Raw genomic sequence first — 20,625 nt, 5'->3', positions numbered from 1 at the left:
AGCATGTGTCTGATCCACGGCCTAACTGCACATCTCCAGCTTTACCTACACAATATACCTTCATACATTTAGTTCCCAAAAATCTAACAATCATAAGACCATCAGACATAGGAGCAGAAATTCGGCCATTCGGGCCCATCGAGTCTGCTCAACCCCATTCTCCCCGCCTTCTCCTCGTAACCTTTGATCCCCTTACCAATCAAGAACCTATCTATCTCGGTCTTAAATACACTCAATGACCTGGCCCCCACAGCCTTCTGTGGCAATGAATTCCATAGATTCACCACTCTCTGGCTAAAGAAGTTTCTCCTCATCTCTGTTCTAAAAAGGTCTTCCCTTTACTCTGAGGCTGTGCCCTCGGGGTCCTAGTCTCTCCTACTCATGGAAACATCTTCCCCACGTCCACTCCATCCAGGCCTTTCAGTATTCTGTAAGTTTAATCCCCTGTTAAAGATGAATTGATGTTGCAACAATTGCCTTTTGGAGAGAGATTCCCCTTTAAGCGTAGAATTGTGTTCCTAACTTCACTCCTGACAGGTCATCTTCGAACGTTTCCTCTCTGCTCTATAGTCCCAGGCCCCTCTATCCGTCCGAAATGCAGTTCCCCACCTTACCCTCCCTATTCCTTTTGGGACCTCCAAATCTCTCAGCAGGTACCTGAGCTGTGAAATTGTAACAGTTAATGGCGGAAAATCTCAGCAGATCGGGCAGCATCTGCGGAGAGAGAAACAGAGCTAACGTTTCGAGTCCGTGTGACCCTTCTTCAGGTCTAAAGGGAAGGAGGAATGTGACGGGTGTTATACCGTTTAAGAGGGTGTGGGGCAAAGTGGAAGGTCAGCGATAGGCGGGGGCTAAGGAGAGATTGACAATGATGGACAAGAGACAAAGGGAGAGTAATGGCAGTGTTAAAAACTAAAGGAGATGCTGAGAGGGGCATTAAGGTAAGTTGGCAGAATGTGTTAAGAACAGCACAAGGGTCAGCACTCTATCAAAGCACAGGGAAGTTTGTAGGTGCTGGAGGAGGTTACAGAGATAGGGAGGGTTGTAGGGAGCTGGAGGAGGTTACAGAGATAGGGAGGGTTGTAGGGGCTGGAGGAGGTTACAGAGATAGGGAGGGTTGTAGGGGTTGGAGGAGGTTACAGAGATAGGGAGGGTTGTAGGGGCTGGAGGAGGTTACAGAGATAGGGAGGGTTGTAGGGGCTGGGGGAGGTTACAGAGATAGGGAGGGTTGTAGGGGCTGGAGGAGGTTACAGAGATAGGGAGGGTTGTACGGACTGGAGGAGGTTACAGAGATAGGGAGGTTGTAGGTGCTGGAGGAGGTTACAGAGATAGGGAGGGTTGTAGGGGCTGGAGGAGGTTACAGAGATAGGGAGGGTTGTAGGGGCTGGAGGAGGTTACAGAGATAGGGAGGGTTGTAGGGGCTGGGGGAGGTTACAGAGATAGGGAGGGGTGTAGGGGCTGGAGGAGGTTACAGAGATAGGGAGGGTTGTAGGGAGCTGGAGGAGGTTACAGAGATAGGGAGTGTTGTAGGGGCTGGAGGAGGTTACAGAGATAGGGAGGGTTGTAGGGGCTGGAGGAGGTTACAGAGATAGGGAGGGTTGTAGGGGCTGGGGGAGGTTACAGAGATAGGGAGGGTTGTAGGGGCTGGGGGAGGTTACAGAGATAGGGAGGGGTGTAGGGGCTGGAGGAGGTTACAGGGATAGGGAGGGTTGTAGGGGCTGGAGGAGGTTACAGAGATAGGGAGGGTTGTACGGACTGGAGGAGGTTACAGAGATAGGGAGGTTGTAGGTGCTGGAGGAGGTTACAGAGATAGGGAGGGTTGTAGGGGCTGGAGGAGGTTACAGAGATAGGGAGGGTTGTAGGGGCTGGAGGAGGTTACAGAGATAGGGAGGGTTGTAGGGTCTGGAGGAGGTTACAGAGATAGGGAGGGTTGTAGGGGCTGGAGGAGGTTACAGAGATAGGGAGGGATGTAGGGCCTGGAGGAGGTTACAGAGATAGGGAGGGTTGTCCGGGCTGGAGGAGGTTACAGACATAGGGAGGGTTGTAGGGGCTGGAGGAGGTTACAGAGATAGGGAGGGTTGTAGGGTCTGGAGGAGGTTACAGAGATAGGGAGGGTTGTAGGGGCTGGAGGAGGTTACAGAGATAGGGAGGGATGTAGGGGCTGGAGGAGGTTACAGAGATAGGGAGGGTTGTCCGGGCTGGAGGAGGGTACAGAGATAGGAAAGGGCCGAGTGTCACCAAGGCTATTTGCAAACAATGTGGAGAATTTGAAAATGGAGTTGTTTCCAGGCCGGAAGCCAATACACGTCAGTGATCTGATTGGGCGAGGCGTCATGGGTAATGGGGGGGTGGTGCAGCAGAGTTTTGAATGACGCGAGGTTTCCCTAGGGTGGAAGATGTGAGAGGAGCCCGGAGTGTGCTGGGTTGTCGGGTGTGGGGGTAACTGGGGCACAGAGAGGGTTTCAGGGGCAGCTGAGCTGGGGCAGGCGCCGAGTTACCGAGGTGGAAATCCTGGTGATGCCGCAGGTGTGCGGTCAGCTGGACAGCGCAGGGTCAATTCCGACACCAAGGTTGTGAAACGTCTGGATGAAGTCCTCCTCAGTGCCGAACCATCGTCAATTCTTCCATGGTGAGGGGAACAGTGAACATTCTCGGAGTTGGAAGAATGTTAAAAATGGCCGAACCCGGTGACATCATTAAAACATGCTCGACCTTGGCGACATCATTAAAACATGGGCGCCATCAGTGACATCATTAAAACATGGTCAATATCAGTGACATCATTAAAACATGAGAACCATCAATGACATCATTGAAACATGGGTGCCATCAGTGACATCATTAAAACATGGTAACCATCAGTGACATCATTAAAACATGGGCACTATCGGTGACATCATTAAAACATGGCCGATCCCAGTCACACCATTAAAACATGGCCGACCCCAGTCACACCATTAAAACATGGCCGATCCCAGTCACACCATTAAAACATGCCCGATCCCAATGACACCATTAAAACATGGCCGATCCCAGTCACACCATTAAAACATGGCCGATCCCAATGACACCATTAAAACATGGCCGACCCCAGTCACACCATTAAAACATGGCCGATCCCAGTCACACCATTAAAACATGGCCGACCCCAGTCACACCATTAAAACATGGCCGACCCCAGTCACACCATTAAAACATGGCCGTCCCCAGTCATACCATTAAAACATGGCCGACCCCAGTCACACCATTAAAACATGGCCGACCCCAGTCACACCATTAAAAGATGGCCGATCCCAGTCACAACACTAAAACATGGCCGACCCCAGTCATACCATTAAAACATGGCCGCCCCAAGTCACACCACTAAAACATGGCCGACCCCAGTCACACCATTAAAACATGGCTGTCCCCAGTCACACCATTAAAACATGGCCGATCCCAGTCACACCATTAAAACTTGGCCGTCGCCAGTCACACCATTAAAACATGGCCGACCTCAGTGACACCATTAAAACATGGCCGACCCCAGTCATAACATTAAAACATGGCTGATCCCAATCACACCATTAAAACATGGCCGATCCCAATCACACCATTAAAACATGGCCGACCCCAGTCACACCATTAAAACATGGCCGACCCTAATTACACCATTAAAACATGGCCGACCCCAGTCACACCATTAAAACATGGCTGATCCCAGTCACACCATTAAAACATGGCCGACCCCAGTCACACCATTAAAACATGGCCGACCTCAGTGACACCATTAAAACATGGCCGACCCCAGTTACACCATTAAAACATGGCCGATCCCAATGACAACATTAAAACATGGCTGACCCCAGTCATAGCATTAAAACATGGCTGATCCCAGTCACACCATTAAAACATGGCCGACCCTATTTACACCATTAAAATATGGCCGACCCCAGTCACACAATTAAAACATGGCCGACCCCATGAAACCATTAAAACATGGCCGACGCCAGTCACACCATTAAAACATGGCTGATCCCAATCACACCATTAAAACATGGCCGATCCCAATCACACCATTAAAACATGGCCGACCCCAGTCACACCATTAAAACATGGCCGACCTCAGTGACACCATTAAAACATGGCCGATCCCAGTCACACCATTAAAACATGGCCGACCCCAGTCACACCATTGAAACATGGGCGACCTCAGTCACACCATTTAAACATGGCCGACCCCAGTCACACCATTAAAACATGGCCGCCCCCAGTCATACTATTGAAACATGGCCGACCCCAGTCACACCATTAAAACATGGCCGACCCCATGAAACCATTAAAACATGGCCGACCCCAGTCATACCATTAAAACATGGCTGTCCCCAGTTACACCATTAAAACATGGCCGACCCCAGAGACACCATTAAAACATGGCCAACCCCAGTGACACCATTAAAACATGGCTGACCCCAGTCACACCATTAAAACATGGCTGATCCCAGTCACACCATTAAAACATGGCTGACCCTAATTACACCATTAAAACATGGCCGACCCCAGTCACACCATTAAAACATGGCCGTCCCCAGTCACACCATTAAAACATGGCCGTCCCCAGTCACACCATTAAAACATGGCCGACCTCAGTCACACCATTAAAACATGGCCGACCCCAGTTACACCATTAAAACATGGCCGATCCCAATGACACCATTAAAACATGGCTGACCCCAGTCATAGCATTAAAACATGGCTGATCCCAGTCACACCATTAAAACATGGCCGACCCTAATTACACCATTAAAATATGGCCGACCCCAGTCACACCATTAAAACATGGCCGACCCCATGAAACCATTAAAACATGGCCGACCCCAGTCACACCATTAAAACATGGCCGACCCCAGTCACACCATTAAAACATGGCCGACCCCAGTCACACCATTAAAACATGGCCGACCCCAGTCACACCATTGAAACATGGCCGACCCCAGTCACACCATTAAAACATGGCCGATCCCAGTCACACCATTAAAACATGGCCGACCCCAGTCACACCATTAAAACATGGCCAACCCCAGTCACACCATTAAAACATGGCCGACCCCAGTCACACCATTAAAACATGGCCGACCCCAGTCACACCACTAAAACATGGCCGACCCCAGTCACACCATTAAAACATGGCCGATCCCAGTCAAACCATTAAAACATGGCCGACCCCAGTCACACCATTAAAACATGGCCGATCCCAATCACACCATTAAAACATGGCCGACCCCAGTCACACCATTAAAACATGGCCGACCCCAGTCACACCATTAAAAGATGGCCGACCCCAGTCACACCATTAAAACATGGCCGACCCCAGTCACACCATTAAAACATGGCCGACCTGGAAGGGGACTAGCAGTGTAATCCCCATGAGTTGGGAAGAGTGGCCTCTTTCTGTGCTATAAATTCAATACGATAAACTGACAAAGTAACCCCGACACTTTCATTTAGTAAATACATTTATTTATTTTCAGTGCAAAAAATATGAGTAAATCCAACAACTCCACCACATGGATAAACATCAGAGAATTGAGAACAAATTTACCATTTCCATAACTTCTGGTAAAAGATTAACCGCTGACCAACCATTACAATTATCTGGAGATCGCATCAACAGTTGGCTGGTCATTTACTGAAACCAGTATTCCAGACATACTTAAATTGTCCCAGTTAACCATTAACCAATCATTGCTATGCCTTTACTCAAAACCTGTTCACTATTGTCACGTTGGTTATCCTTTAACCAGTCATCCAGTGCTAACCAGCAATCGTCATTTAACCATTAACTATTCACAAACCAGTGGCCACAGCTAGTTTCCTTTTATAGCCTTTGTTTAATGGCTGGTTATCAATTGCACACTAGTAATTGGTTGCTGTTAACCAGGAATGAGAGCCTCATAACCATTAACCAATCACTAGCGCATCAGGGTTACCAGCTGATCAATTAACTGTTGATGCGTTGGTGACTAGTTGAGAGGGTCAATGTTTTGGAGGGAGGGGTGGGGGTCAGTATTTTGGGAAAGTCAGTGTTTTTGTGGACAGTGTCTTGTGGGGGTCAGTGTTTTGGGGGTTCTGTGTTTTTGGGGACTGTATTTTTGAGGGGTCAGTATTTTTGTGGACAGTGTCTTGAGGGGGTCAGTGTTTTGGGGGTTCTGTGTTTTTGGGGACTGTATTTTTGAGGGGTCAGTATTTTTGTGGACAGTGTCTTGAGGGGGTCAGTGTTTTGGGGGTTCTGTGTTTTTGGGGACTGTATTTTTGAGGGGTCAGTATTTTTGTGGACAGTGTCTTGAGGGGGTCAGTGTTTTGGGGGTTCTGTGTTTTTGGGGACTGTATTTTTGAGGGGTCAGTATTTTTGTGGACAGTGTCTTGAGGGGGTCAGTGTTTTGGATGTACTGTGTTTAGGTCAATAATTTGGGGGTCAGTATTTTGGGGTCAGTGTTTCGGGGGTTTGTGTTTTTTGGATTTGAATTATGGGGGTAGGTGTTTTGGGGGTCAGTGAATTGAGGGGTCAGTGAATTGAGGGGTTAGTGATTTGAGGGGTCAGTGATTTGAGGGGTCAGTGATTTGGGGGGTCAGTGTTTTGAGAGGGTCAGTGATTTGGGGGGTCAGTGTTTTCAGGGGGCAGTGTTTTGAGAGGGTCAGTGTTTTGGGGGGGCTCAGTGTTTTGGGGGCTCAGTGTTTTGGGGGGCTCAGTGTTTTGGGGGTCAGTGTTTTGGGGGTCAGTGTTTTGGGGGTCAATGTTTTGGGGGGGCTCAGTGTTTTGTGGGGCTCAGTGTTTTGGGGGCTCAGTGTTTTGGGGGCTCAGTGTTTTGGGGGGGGCTCAATGTATTGGAGTGACGGTGGTTTTGGTCACTGTTTTGGGGGGGTCTGTGTCATTGGCTCGCAATATTGGGGGGGTCTGCGTTTTTGGCTCGTTGTATTGGGGGGTCTGTGTTTTTGGGTCGCCGTATTGGGGTGGGGTCTGCGTTTTTGGGTCGCCGTATTGGGGTGGGGTCTGCGTTTTTGGCTCGCCGTATTGGGGTGGGGTCTGCGTTTTTGGCTCGCCGTATTGGGGGGGTCTGCGTTTTTGGCTCGCCGTATTTAAGGGGGGGGTCTGCGTTTTTGGCCTCGCCGTATTGGGGGTGTGGCCTTTTGGGAGTCCGAATTTTGAGGAAGGGGTTCGGTTCTGGGAGGCTCAGAGTCTGAAGGATTTGGTGATCCCGAGACGTAGCAGCCCCTGATCGCCATCACCCCCTTGCCCCCTGACCCCTGACCCCTGCCCCCTTGCCCCCTGCACCCGCACCCCTGCCCCCCGTCCTCGCCCCCACATCCAGCGGCTTCCACCAGCGATGGGAGATCCTGCGGAGAGAGCACAGAGAAGGTCAGAGCAGGGGCAGCGGAGCCTGGGATCTTGCTGTGCTCGAGGCGCCTGGGCGCCCCCCCCACCCCGGTCCTGACGGGGGGAGGGGTGGGAAAACGACACTCACCTGGAGATCGGGGCCCGGCCTTGCCCTTACCGCTTGGCGAGTTTGCGGAGGAAGCAGCAGGTCACCGAGGCGATGATGGTGATGCTGAGCAGGAGGGAAATGGCCGCTCCGATCACCATGGGGATCAGGAGGGTGTCGGAGGCTGAGGAGCAAGAGGAGACATCGGTCAATACACAGCGGGTCAGGGCCAGAGTCCCACCCCCCGAACTGAGGGACCCCCTCACCCGGGACCCCCTCACCCGGGACCCCTCACCCGGGACCCCCTCACACCCTCATCCGGGACCCCTTCACCCGGGACCCCTCCCCGAACTGAGGGACCCCCTCACCCGGGACCCCCTCACCCGGGACCCCCTAACCCGGGACCCCCTCACCCGGGATCCCCTAACCCGGGACCCCTTCACCCGGGACCCCCTCACCCGGGACCCCCTCACCCGGGACCCCTCCCCAAACTGAGGGACCCCTTCACCCGGGACCCCCTCATCCGGGACCCCCTCACACCCTCATCCGGGACCCCTCCCCCCGAACTGAGGGACCCCTTCACCCGGGACCCCCTCACCCGGGACCCCCTCACACCCTCATCCGGGACCCCTTCACCCGGGACCCCTTCACCCGGGACCCCTTCACCCGGGACCCCCTCACCCGGGACCCCTCACCCGGGACCCCCTCACCCGGGACCCCTCCCCGAACTGAGGGACCCTCTCACCCGGGACCCCTTCACCCGGGACCCCTCACCCAGGACCCCTCACCCGGGACCCCCTCACCCGGGACCCCTCACCCGGGACCCCCTCACACCCTCATCCGGGACCCCTCCCCCCGAACTGAGGGACCCCTTCACCCGGGATCCCCTAACCCGGGACCCCTCACCCGGGACCCCTCACCCGGGACCCCCTCACCCGGGACCCCTCCCCGAACTGAGGGACCCTCTCACCCGGGACCCACTCACACCCTCATCCGGGACCCCTCCCCCCGAACTGAGGGACCCTCTCACCCGGGACCCCTCACCCGGGACCCCCTCACCCGGGACCCCTCACCCGGGACCCCTTCACCCGGGACCCCCTCCCCCCGGGACCCCCTCACCCGGGACCCCCTCACCCGGGACCCCCTCACCCGGGACCCCTTCACCCGGGACCCCCTCACCCGGGACCCCCTCACCCGGGACCCCTCCCCGAACTGAGGGACCCTCTCACCCGGGACCCCTTCACCCGGGACCCCCTCACCCGGGACCCCTTCACCCGGGATCCCCTAACCCGGGACCCCTCACCCGGGACCCCCTCACCCAGGACCCCTCCCCGAACTGAGGGACCCTCTCACCCGGGACCCCTTCACCCGGGACCCCCTCACCCGGGACCCCTCACCCGGGACCCCCTCACCCGGGACCCTTCCCCGAACTGAGGGACCCCCTCACCCGGGACCCCTTCACCCGGGACCCCCTCCCCCCGGGACCCCCTCACCCGGGACCTCCTCACCCGGGACACCCTCACCCGGGACCCCTCCCCAAACTGTGGGACTCCTCACCCCCTCCCCCTCCCCAAACTGTGGGACTCCTCACCCCCTCCCCCTCCCCAAACTGTGGGTCTCATCACCCCCTCCCCTCCCACCGGGGTGCCCCCGATACTCACGTGCCAGGTAGAGGAAGAGGGTGATGGTCTCTGACCGAGCCGATGCTGCCTGGTGCCAGCGCTGACCCTGCAGCCGGGCCCAGAGGGTCACCCGGCAGCGGTAAGGCCCCTGGTCCTCCCGCCGGGCCTGGTGGATGCGCAGGCGGAAGCAGAGGGGGGAGGGGCGATCGGTGCTCAGCTGACTGCCCGCCGGGGTCCGGCCGGCCAGGCGGGTGGGCAGGGTCACCCCCCGGTGGTCCACCAGGGCCAGGGGAGACTCCCCCTCCTCCCGCTCGGACCACCAGGCCACGGCCAGCCTCAGCTCCAGCCCGTCCGGCCTACTGCCCAGGCTGACGTTGCAGTGAAGGTCCACGGAGTCGCCCCGGTAGAAGGTGGCCGGAGCCACCGAGGCCACAGCGCCCAGCGTCACGTCTGCCAAGGAGGGGGCAGAGAGGAGTCAGGCACAGCAAGATCCCACAGCAATCTCCACTCACCCCCCCACTACCCAGTCTAATCCCACTCTCCCCCTCACTCCCCGCACCCTTTAATATCCCACCCAGTCTAATCCCACTCTCCCCCTCACTCCCCGCACCCTTTAATATCCCACCCAGTCTAATCCCACTCTCCCCCTCACTCCCCGCACCCTTTAATATCCCACCCAGTCTAATCCCACTCTCCCCCTCACTCCCCGCACCCTTTAATATCCCACCCAGTCTAATCCCACTCTCCCCCTCACTCCCCGCACCCTTTAATATCCCACCCAGTCTAATCCCACTCTCCCCCTCACTCCCCGCACTCTTTAATATCCCACCCAGTCTAATCCCACTCTCCCCCTCACTCCCCGCACCCTTTAATATCCCACCCAGTCTAATCCCACTCTCCCCTTCACTCTCCGCACCCTTTAATATCCCACCCAGTCTAATCCCACTCTCCCCCTCACTCCCCGCACCCTTTAATATCCCACCCAGTCTAATCCCACTCTCCCCCTCACTCCCCGCACCCTTTAATATCCCACCCAGTCTAATCCCACTCTCCCCCTCACTCCCCGCACCCTTTAATATCCCACCCAGTCTAATCCCACTCTCCCCCTCACTCTCCGCACCCTTTAATATCCCACCCAGTCTAATCCCACTCTCCCCCTCACTCCCCGCACCCTTTAATATCCCACCCAGTCTAATCCCACTCTCCCCCTCACTCCCCGCACCCTTTAATATCCCACCCAGTCTAATCCCACTCTCCCCCTCACTCCCCGCACCCTTTAATATCCCACCCAGTCTAATCCCACTCTCCCCCCTCACTCCCCGCACCCTTTAATATCCCACCCAGTCTAATCCCACTCTCCCCCTCACTCCCCACACCCTTTAATATCCCACCCAGTCTAATCCCACTCTCCCCCTCACTCCCCGCACCCTCTAATATCCCACCCAGTCTAATCCCCCTCACCCCCTCACTCCCCGCACCCTTTAATATCCCACCCAGTCTAATCCCACTCTCCCCCTCACTCCCCGCACCCTTTAATATCCCACCCAGTCTAATCCCGCTCTCCCCCTCACTCCCCGCACCCTTTAATACCCCACCCAGTCTAATCCCACTCTCCCCCTCACTCCCCACACCCTTTAATACCCCACCCAGTCTAATCCCACTCTCCCCCTCACTCCCCGCACCCTTTAATATCCCACCCAGTCTAATCCCACTCTCCCCCTCACTCCCCGCACCCTTTAATATCCCACCCAGTCTAATCCCACTCTCCCCCTCACTCCCCGCACCCTTTAATATCCCACCCAGTCTAATCCCACTCTCCCCCTCACTCCCCGCACCCTTTAATATCCCACCCAGTCTAATCCCACTCTCCCCCTCACTCCCCACACCCTTTAATACCCCACCCAGTCTAATCCCACTCTCCCCCTCACTCCCCACACCCTTTAATATCCCACCCAGTCTAATCCCGCTCTCCCCCTCACTCCCCACACCCTTTAATATCCCACCCAGTCTAATCCCACTCTCCCCCTCACTCCCCGCACCCTTTAATATCCCACCCAGTCTAATCCCACTCTCCCCCTCACTCCCTGCACCCTTTAATATCCTATCCAGTCTGATCCCGCTCTCCCTTTAATGATCTGTTGTATTCCTACGCTCATAGAGACTGTTTAGAGTCTCTCTCACCGTTTTCCTGTACGGAGACGTCTGCCAGAGGGATTATCCTTTCCAGAATCTTCTTCCACCCCATGCCAGGGTCTTGGATCCACTCAGCTGCTGAGCAGTAATAGCGTCCTGCATCCTGGGGCTTGACGTGGTCAACTCTCAGGTGGTAGCTGTCACCTCTGACCTTCTCGACCCTGATCTGACCCCGGGCGTATCGGGCCCAGTAGGCCCCCTGCTCCTGGCCCTCCACCGTCAGGTCCCGCCCGATGCCGATGACCATCTCCCGGTCCCCGGGGCCGCTCCGGCTCAGGCTGAAGGTGACCGAGAGGTGGGTGTGCGGCGCCGTGAGGGTCGCGGCCCGGCACTGGAGGGCCAGGGACTCACCCTCGCGCAGGGCCAGCCGGGGGGGTTCACCTGAGGGTCCGGCCAACTGCAGGGTATCAGCCAGGACTGTGTCCGATCGAGGGAGAGAGATAGAGAGACAGAAATTCAGGGAGAGACAGGGAAGGAGAGAAAGAGAGAGATAGACAGAGGTAGAGGGATTGAGAGAGTGAGGGGAAAAAAATGGAGAGAGGGAGTCAGTAAGGGAGAATGTATCACTCTACACAATCCCAATGGACCCAAACCACTTCCCATTCACTCCCGCTGTCCACAATCCCAATGGACACAAACCCCTTCCCATTCACTCCCACTGTCCACAATCCCAATGGACCCAAACCCCTTCCCATTCACTCCCACTGTCCTTAATCCCAATGGCCCCAAACCCCTTCCCATTCACTCCCACTGTCCACAATCCCAATGGACCCAAACCCCTTGCACTTCACTCCCACTGTCCACAATCCCAATGGACCCAAACCCCTTCCCATTCACTCCCACTGTCAGCAATCCCAATGGGCCCAAACCGCTTCCCATTCACTTCCACTGTACACAATCCCAATGGACCCAAATCCCTTCCCATTCACTCCCAATGTCCACAATCCCAATGGACCCAAACCCCTTCCCATTCACTCCCACTGTCCACAATCCCAATGGACCCAAATCCCTTCCCATTCACTCCCACTGTCGACAATCCCAATGGTCCCAAACCCCTTCCCATTCACTCACACTGTCCACAATACCAATGGACACAAAACCCTTCCCATTCACTCCCACTGTCCACAATTCCCAATGGACCCAAACCCCTTCCCATTCACTCCCACTGTGCACAATCCCAATGGACGCAAACCCCTTCCCATTGACTCCCACTGTGCACAATCCAAATGGACCCAAACCCCTTCCCATTGATTCCCACTATCGACAATCCCAATGGACCCAAACCCCTTCCCATTCACTCCCGCTGTCCACAATCCCAATGGACCCAAACCCCTTCCCATTCACTCCCACTGTCCACAATCCCAATGGACCCGAACCCCTTCCCATTCACGCCCACTGTCCACAATCCCAATGGACCCAAACCCCTTCCCATTCACTCCCACTGTCCACAATCCCAATGGATCCAAAGCCCTTCCCATTCACTCCCACTCTCCACAATCCCAATGGACCCAAACCTCTTCCCATTCACTCCCACTGTCCACAATCCCAATGGACCCAAATCCCTTCCCATTCACTCCCACTGTCCACAATCCCAATGGACCCAAACCCCTTCCCATTCACTCCCACTGACCACAATCCCAATGGATCCAAACCCCTTCCCATTCACTCCCACTGTCCACAATCCCAATCAACCCAAACCCCTTCCCATTCACTCCCACTGTCCACAATCCCAATGGATCCAAACCCCTTCCCATTCACTCCCACTGTCCACAATCACAATCAACCCAAACCCCTTTCCATTCACTCCCACTGTCCACAATCCCAATGGACCCAAACCCCTTCCCGTTCACTCCCACTGTCCACAATCCAAATGGAACCAAATCCCTTCTCATTCACTCCAACTGTCCACAATCCCAATGGACCCAAACCCCTTCCCATTCATTCCCGCTGTCCACAATCCCAATGGACCCAAATCCCTTCACTTTCACTCCCACTGTCCACAATCCCAATGAACCCATACCACTTCCCGTTCACTCCCACTGTCCACAATCCCAATGGACCCAAACCCCTTCCCAATCACTCCCACTGACCACAATCCCAATGGATCCAAACCCCTTCCCATTCACTCCCACTGTCCACAATCCCAAGGGACCCAAACCCCTTCTCATTCGCTCCCACTGTCCACAATCCCAAGGGACCCAAACCCCATCCCATTCACTCCCACTGTAGACAATCCCAATCGACCCACTCCCTTTCCCATTCACGCCCACTCTCCACAATCCCAATGGTCCCAAACCCCTTCCCATTCACTCCCACTGTCCACAATCCCAATGGACCCAAAGCCCTTCCCATTCACTCCCACTCTCCACAATCCCAATGGACCCAAACCTCTTCCCATTCACTCCCACTGTCCACAATCCCAATGGACCCAAATCCCTTCCCATTCACTCCCACTGTCCACAATCCCAATGGACCCAAACCCCTTCCCATTCACTCCCACTGACCACAATCCCAATGGATCCAAACCCCTTCCCATTCACTCCCACTGTCCACAATCCCAATCAACCCAAACCCCTTCCCATTCACTCCCACTGTTCACAATCCCAATGGACCCAAATCCCTTCCCATTCACTCCCACTGTTCACAATCCCAATGGACCCAAACCCCTTCCAATTCACTTCCACTGTCCACAAACCCAATGGACCCTAACCCCTTCCCATTCACTCCCACTGTTCACAAAGCCAATGGACCCAAACCTCTTCCCATTCACGCCAAGTGCCCACAATCCCAATGGACCCAAACCCCTTCCCATTCACTCCCACTGTCCACAATCCCAATGGACCCAAACCACTTCCCATTCACTCCCACTGTCCACAATCCCAATGGACCCAAATCCCTTCCCATTCACTCCCACTGTCCACAATCCCAATGGATCCAAACCCCTTCCCATTCACTCCCACTGTCCACAATCACAATCAACCCAAACCCCTTTCCATTCACTCCCACTGTCCACAATCCCAATGGACCCAAACCCCTTCCCGTTCACTCCCACTGTCCACAATCCAAATGGAACCAAATCCCTTCTCATTCACTCCAACTGTCCACAATCCCAATGGACCCAAACCCCTTCCCATTCATTCCCGCTGTCCACAATCCCAATGGACCCAAATCCCTTCACTTTCACTCCCACTGTCCACAATCCCAATGAACCCATACCACTTCCCGTTCACTCCCACTGTCCACAATCCCAATGGACCCAAACCCCTTCCCAATCACTCCCACTGACCACAATCCCAATGGATCCAAACCCCTTCCCATTCACTCCCACTGTCCACAATCCCAAGGGACCCAAACCCCTTCTCATTCGCTCCCACTGTCCACAATCCCAAGGGACCCAAACCCCATCCCATTCACTCCCACTGTAGACAATCCCAATCGACCCACTCCGTTTCCCATTCACGCCCACTCTCCACAATCCCAATGGTCCCAAACCCCTTCCCATTCACTCCCACTGTCCACAATCCCAATGGACCCAAAGCCCTTCCCATTCACTCCCACTCTCCACAATCCCAATGGACCCAAACCTCTTCCCATTCACTCCCACTGTCCACAATCCCAATGGACCCAAATCCCTTCCCATTCACTCCCACTGTCCACAATCCCAATGGACCCAAACCCCTTCCCATTCACTCCCACTGACCACAATCCCAATGGATCCAAACCCCTTCCCATTCACTCCCACTGTCCACAATCCCAATCAACCCAAACCCCTTCCCATTCACTCCCACTGTTCACAATCCCAATGGACCCAAATCCCTTCCCATTCACTCCCACTGTTCACAATCCCAATGGACCCAAACCCCTTCCAATTCACTTCCACTGTCCACAAACCCAATGGACCCTAACCCCTTCCCATTCACTCCCACTGTTCACAAAGCCAATGGACCCAAACCTCTTCCCATTCACGCCAAGTGCCCACAATCCCAATGGACCCAAACCCCTTCCCATTCACTCCCACTGTCCACAATCCCAATGGACCCATACCCCTTCCTATTCACTCCCACTGTCCACAATCCCAATGGATCCAAACCCATTCACATTCACTCCCACTCTCCACAATCCCACTGGACCCAAACCCCTTCCCATTCACTCCCACTGTCCACAATCCCAATGGACTCAAACCCCTTCCCATTCACTCCAACTGTCCACAATCCCAATGGACCCAAATCCCTTCCCATTCACTCCCACTGTCCACAATCCCAATGGACCCAAACCACTTCCCATTCACTCCCACTGTCCACAATCCCAATGGACCCAAATCCCTTCCCATTCACTCCCACTGTCCACAATCCCAATGGATCCAAACCCCTTCCCATTCACTCCCACTGTCCACAATCACAATCAACCCAAACCCCTTTCCATTCACTCCCACTGTCCACAATCCCAATGGACCCAAACCCCTTCCCGTTCACTCCCACTGTCCACAATCCAAATGGAACCAAATCCCTTCTCATTCACTCCAACTGTCCACAATCCCAATGGACGCAAACCCCTTCCCATTCATTCCCGCTGTCCACAATCCCAATGGACCCAAATCCCTTCACTTTCACTCCCACTGTCCACAATCCCAATGAACCCATACCACTTCCCGTTCACTCCCACTGTCCACAATCCCAATGGACCCAAACCCCTTCCCAATCACTCCCACTGACCACAATCCCAATGGATCCAAACCCCTTCCCATTCACTCCCACTGTCCACAATCCCAAGGGACCCAAACCCCTTCTCATTCGCTCCCACTGTCCACAATCCCAAGGGACCCAAACCCCATCCCATTCACTCCCACTGTAGACAATCCCAATCGACCCACTCCCTTTCCCATTCACGCCCACTCTCCACAATCCCAATGGTCCCAAACCCCTTCCCATTCACTCCCACTCTCCACAATCCCAATGGACCCAAACCCCTTCCCATTCACTCCCACTCTCCACAATCCCAATGGACCCAAACCCCTTCCCATTCACTCCCACTGTCCACAATCCCAATGGACTCAAACCCCTTCCCATTCACTCCCGCTGTCCACAATCCCATTGGACCCAAACCCCTTCCCATTCACTCCCACTGTCCACAATCCCAATGGACTCAAACCCCTTCCCATTCACTCCCAGTGTCCACAATCCCAATGGACCAAATCCACGTGCCGCCCTGTTCCACATGCCAACCTTTCAGCTCCACCCTGGCACTGTTAGAGGCCGGGTATACCCTGGCAATCGGGTCCGTCCTGCACTCATACTCTCCCTCGTCGTCCTTCTGTAGGTGGGTGAGGTGCAGCTCCACGGAGACACGGGAGGGCTTGCGGAGGTAAATCTCTCTTGCCCCGACGCGGGGCCCATAGTCGGGGTCCGGGAATTCGGGGTCCCGCGTGCTGATCACTCCGATCGAGGCGATGGCTGCCTCGGGCTTGAAGACTGACCACCAAAAGTCCCGCTCACCGCCGCTCTGGTCAGAGGTCACATTACATGGGATGATAGCGTGGGTCCCCTCGACCCTGTGCAGAGGTCCCCTGGGCACCTGCACCAGCCGGGGACTCGACATTCCTGTGGGCGTGAGAGAACCACACCGATTTACACAGAGATACGGGGCAGGAGGAGAGGCAGCTCAGCCCATCGAGCCTACTCCAACCCTCGCTGAGCCCCCCTGGCTGATACCCCACTTTCCCGCCCTCTTCCCCCCCACCCCTCCACATCCCTTAACTCCCTCAGTTCCCAAAACTCTAACCACCTCCGTCTCAAGATCATTCACTCCCTCCACCACCGACGCACAGTAGCAGCAGTGTGTGTACCATCTACAAGATGCACTGCAGCAACTCACCAAGGCTCCTTCAACAGCACCTTCCAAACCCCATGCTTTACCAGTCCCGGGAGTGTTTGATGGGGACAGTGTAGAGGGAGCTTTACTCTGTATCTAACTCCGTGCTGTACCTGTCCTGGGAGTGTTTGATGGGGACAGTGTAGAGGGAGCTTTACTCTGTATCTAACCCCATGCTGTACCTGTCCTGGGAGTGTTCGATGGGGACAGTGTAGAGGGAGCTTTACTCTGTATCTAACCCCGTGCTGTACCTGTCCTGGGAGTGTTCGATGGGGACAGTGTAGAGGGAGCTTTACTCTGTATCTAACCCCATGCTGTACCTGTGCTCAGAGTGTTTGATGGGGAGAGTATAGAGGGGGCTTTACTCTATATCTAACCCCGTGCTCTACCTGTCCAGGGAGTGTTTGATGTAGACAGTGTAGTGGGTGATTTACTCCATATGTAACACCGTGCTGTACCTGTCCTGGGAGATTTTGATGGGGACAGTGGAGAGGGTGATTTGCTCCATATCTAACCCCGTGCTGTAGCTGTCTTGGGAGTGTTTGATGGGAAAATTGTAGAGGGTGATTTGCTCCATATCTAACCCCGTGCTGTCCCTGCCCTGGGAGTGATTGATGGGGTCAGTGCAGAGGGAGCTTTACTCCGTATCTATCCCCGTGCTGTACCTGTCCTGGGAGTGTTTGACGGGGACAGTGTAGAGGGAGCTTTACTCTGTATCTAACCCCATGCTTTACCTGTCCTGGCATAGTTTGATGGGGACAGTGTAGACAGTGATTTACTCTGTATCTAAAGCCGGGCTGTACCTGTCCTGGGAGTGTTTGATGGGGACAGCGTAGAGGGATATTTACTCTGTATCTAACCCCATGCTTTACCTGTCCTGGGATAGTTTGATGGGGACAGTGTAGACAGTGATTTACTCTGTATCTAAAGCCGGGCTGTACCTGTCCTGGGAGTGTTTGATGGGGACAGTGTGGAGGGAGATTTACTCTGTATCTAACCCCGTGCTGTACCTGTCCTGGGAGTGTTCGATGGGGACAGTGTAGAGGGAGATTCACTCTGTATCTAACCCCGTGCTGTACCTGTCCTGGGAGTGTTTGATGGGAACAGTGTAGAGGGAGATTCACTCTGTATCTAACCCCGTGCTGTACCTGTCCTGGGAGTGTTCGATGGGGACAGTGTAGAGGGAGATTCACTCTGTATCTAACCCCGTGCTGTACCTGTCCTGGGAGTGTTTGATGGGGACAGTGTAGAGGGGGATTTAGTCTGTATCTGAAAATCTATACTATTGATGGTCCTTGCACTGATCGATGTCAAATGTATATTGTGCAGGTTGAGATAATGAGGACGAGTCACTCACCATCTGCCATTAATGTTGTTTTGATTACTCCATGTCCCTGGAGTAAAGCCATCAAAAAATAGAAACAGCCTGACTCATAATCTCAGTCTCTCTCTCTCACCCACGCACACACACTCTCTCTCACTTTCACTCACACACACTCAAACTCTCTCTCACACGCACCCTCTCTCTCACACACATACACACACACACGCACCCTCTCTCTCACACACATACACACACACACACACTCTCTCTCTCACTTTCACTCACACACACTCAAACTCTCTCTCACACGCACCCTCTCTCTCACACACATACACACACACACACACCCTCTCTCTCACACACATACACACACACACGCACCCTCTCTCTCACACACATACACACACACACACACCCTCTCTCTCACACACATACACACACACACGCACCCTCTCTCTCACACACATACACACACACACGCACCCTCTCTCTCACACACATACACACACACACACACTCTCTCTCTCACTTTCACTCACACACACTCTCTCTCTCACTTTCACTCACACACACTCAAACTCTCTCTCACACGCACCCTCTCTCTCACACACATACACACACACACGCACCCTCTCTCTCACACACATACACACACACACGCACCCTCTCTCTCACACACATACACACACACACACTCTCTCTCTCACTTTCACTCACACACACTCAAACTCTCTCTCACACGCACCCTCTCTCTCACACACATACACACACACACACACTCTCTCTCTCACTTTCACTCACACACACACACACTCTCACTTTCACTCACACACACTCTCTCTCTCACACGCACCCTCTCTCTCACACACACACACACACACACGCACCCTCTCTCTCACTTTCACTCACACACACTCTCTCTCTCACTTTCACTCACACACACTCAAACTCTCTCTCACACGCACCCTCTCTCTCACACACATACACACACACACACACACTCTCTCTCTCACTTTCACTCACACACACTCAAACTCTCTCTCACAAGCACCCTCTCTCTCACACATAGACACACACACACAGATACTCATACTCACACACACAGCAACACGCAGACAACATACATTTACACACAAACACAGACACATACACACACTCTCTCTCTCTCTCTCACACACACTCAGACGCTCACACACGCACACACTCACACACACTCACAGACATATACATAGACATACACTCTCGTGCACGCACACACTCACACAGGTACAAACACACAGATACACACGCACACACCCTCACGCACAGACACACATGCCAACACACACACTCACACTGTCTCTCACTCACGCTTATGCACGCTCACACATGTGCACACTCTCACATGTACGCACACACAGACACACATACTCAAACACAGACGTGTACGTACACCCACACAGTCAGACTGTCACCCACACAAATATACAGAGACACACACTATCTCTCTCTCGCATTCACACTCTCACACTTCCACAGGCGCAGAAACTCACCTTTGCACACACACTGAATACACAACTTCCACCACCGATAGTCAGGGCAGGACAGAGGGGAGGGAGAATGGAGGAAAGGGGAATTGGAGAGAAGGGATTGGAGGGAAGGGATTGGAGAGAAGGGATTGGAGGAGAGGGGATTTGGAGGGAAGAGGGATTGGAGGGAAGAGGGATTGAAGAGGAGGGGGATTGGAGGGAAGAGGGATTGTAGAGGAGGGGGATTGGAAGGAAGAGGGATTGAAGAGGAGGGGGATTGGAGGGAAGAGGGATTGTAGAGGAGGGGGATTTGAGGGAAGAGGGATTGTAGAGGAGGGGGATTGGAAGGAAGAGGGATTGAAGAGGAGGGGAATTGGAGGGAAGAGGGATTGGAGGGAAGAGGGATTGGAGGCGATGGAGATTGAAGGGTAGCGGGATTGGAGGGCAGGGGGATTGGAGGAGAGGGATTGGAGGGAAAAGATGAGTGAAGATTCGAGTAATATCGGGGTGAGGTGAGGTGGCTGATCTCCTATGTGAGGCAGCAAGTCACACTACATAAACATTCTCCCTCCGGCTCAGTGCCCCCTTTCACCCTCACACTCACCCTCACCCTCACCCTCCCACTCACCCTCACCCTCACACTCACACCA

The 20,625-nt window shown here is 54.2% G+C and overlaps 1 protein-coding gene across 1 annotated transcript; it reads right to left on the bottom strand.

Moving 5' to 3' along the window:
- Positions 1-7,331: 7,331 nt before the first annotated feature.
- LOC144675619 (immunoglobulin superfamily member 8-like) lies at positions 7,332-16,870 on the bottom strand. Its single transcript, XM_078536263.1, has 5 exons — positions 16,498-16,870; positions 11,264-11,692; positions 9,122-9,532; positions 7,503-7,644; positions 7,332-7,374 (listed from the first exon to the last, which is right to left on the bottom strand). The coding sequence occupies exons 1-4, from the start codon at positions 16,868-16,870 to the stop codon at positions 7,529-7,531; spliced, it is 1,329 nt and encodes a 442-aa protein (XP_078392389.1). The 3' UTR covers positions 7,332-7,374; positions 7,503-7,528.
- Between the last annotated feature and the right edge of the window lie 3,755 nt (positions 16,871-20,625).

Source organism: Cetorhinus maximus, unplaced genomic scaffold, assembly GCF_964194155.1.
Source record: "Cetorhinus maximus unplaced genomic scaffold, sCetMax3.hap1.1 HAP1_SCAFFOLD_1055, whole genome shotgun sequence".
In the NCBI taxonomy this organism is placed as follows: Eukaryota; Metazoa; Chordata; class Chondrichthyes; order Lamniformes; family Cetorhinidae; genus Cetorhinus; species Cetorhinus maximus.
Note: the sequence above shows the minus strand (reverse complement) of the source record. Positions and strands in the feature narration are given on the sequence as shown.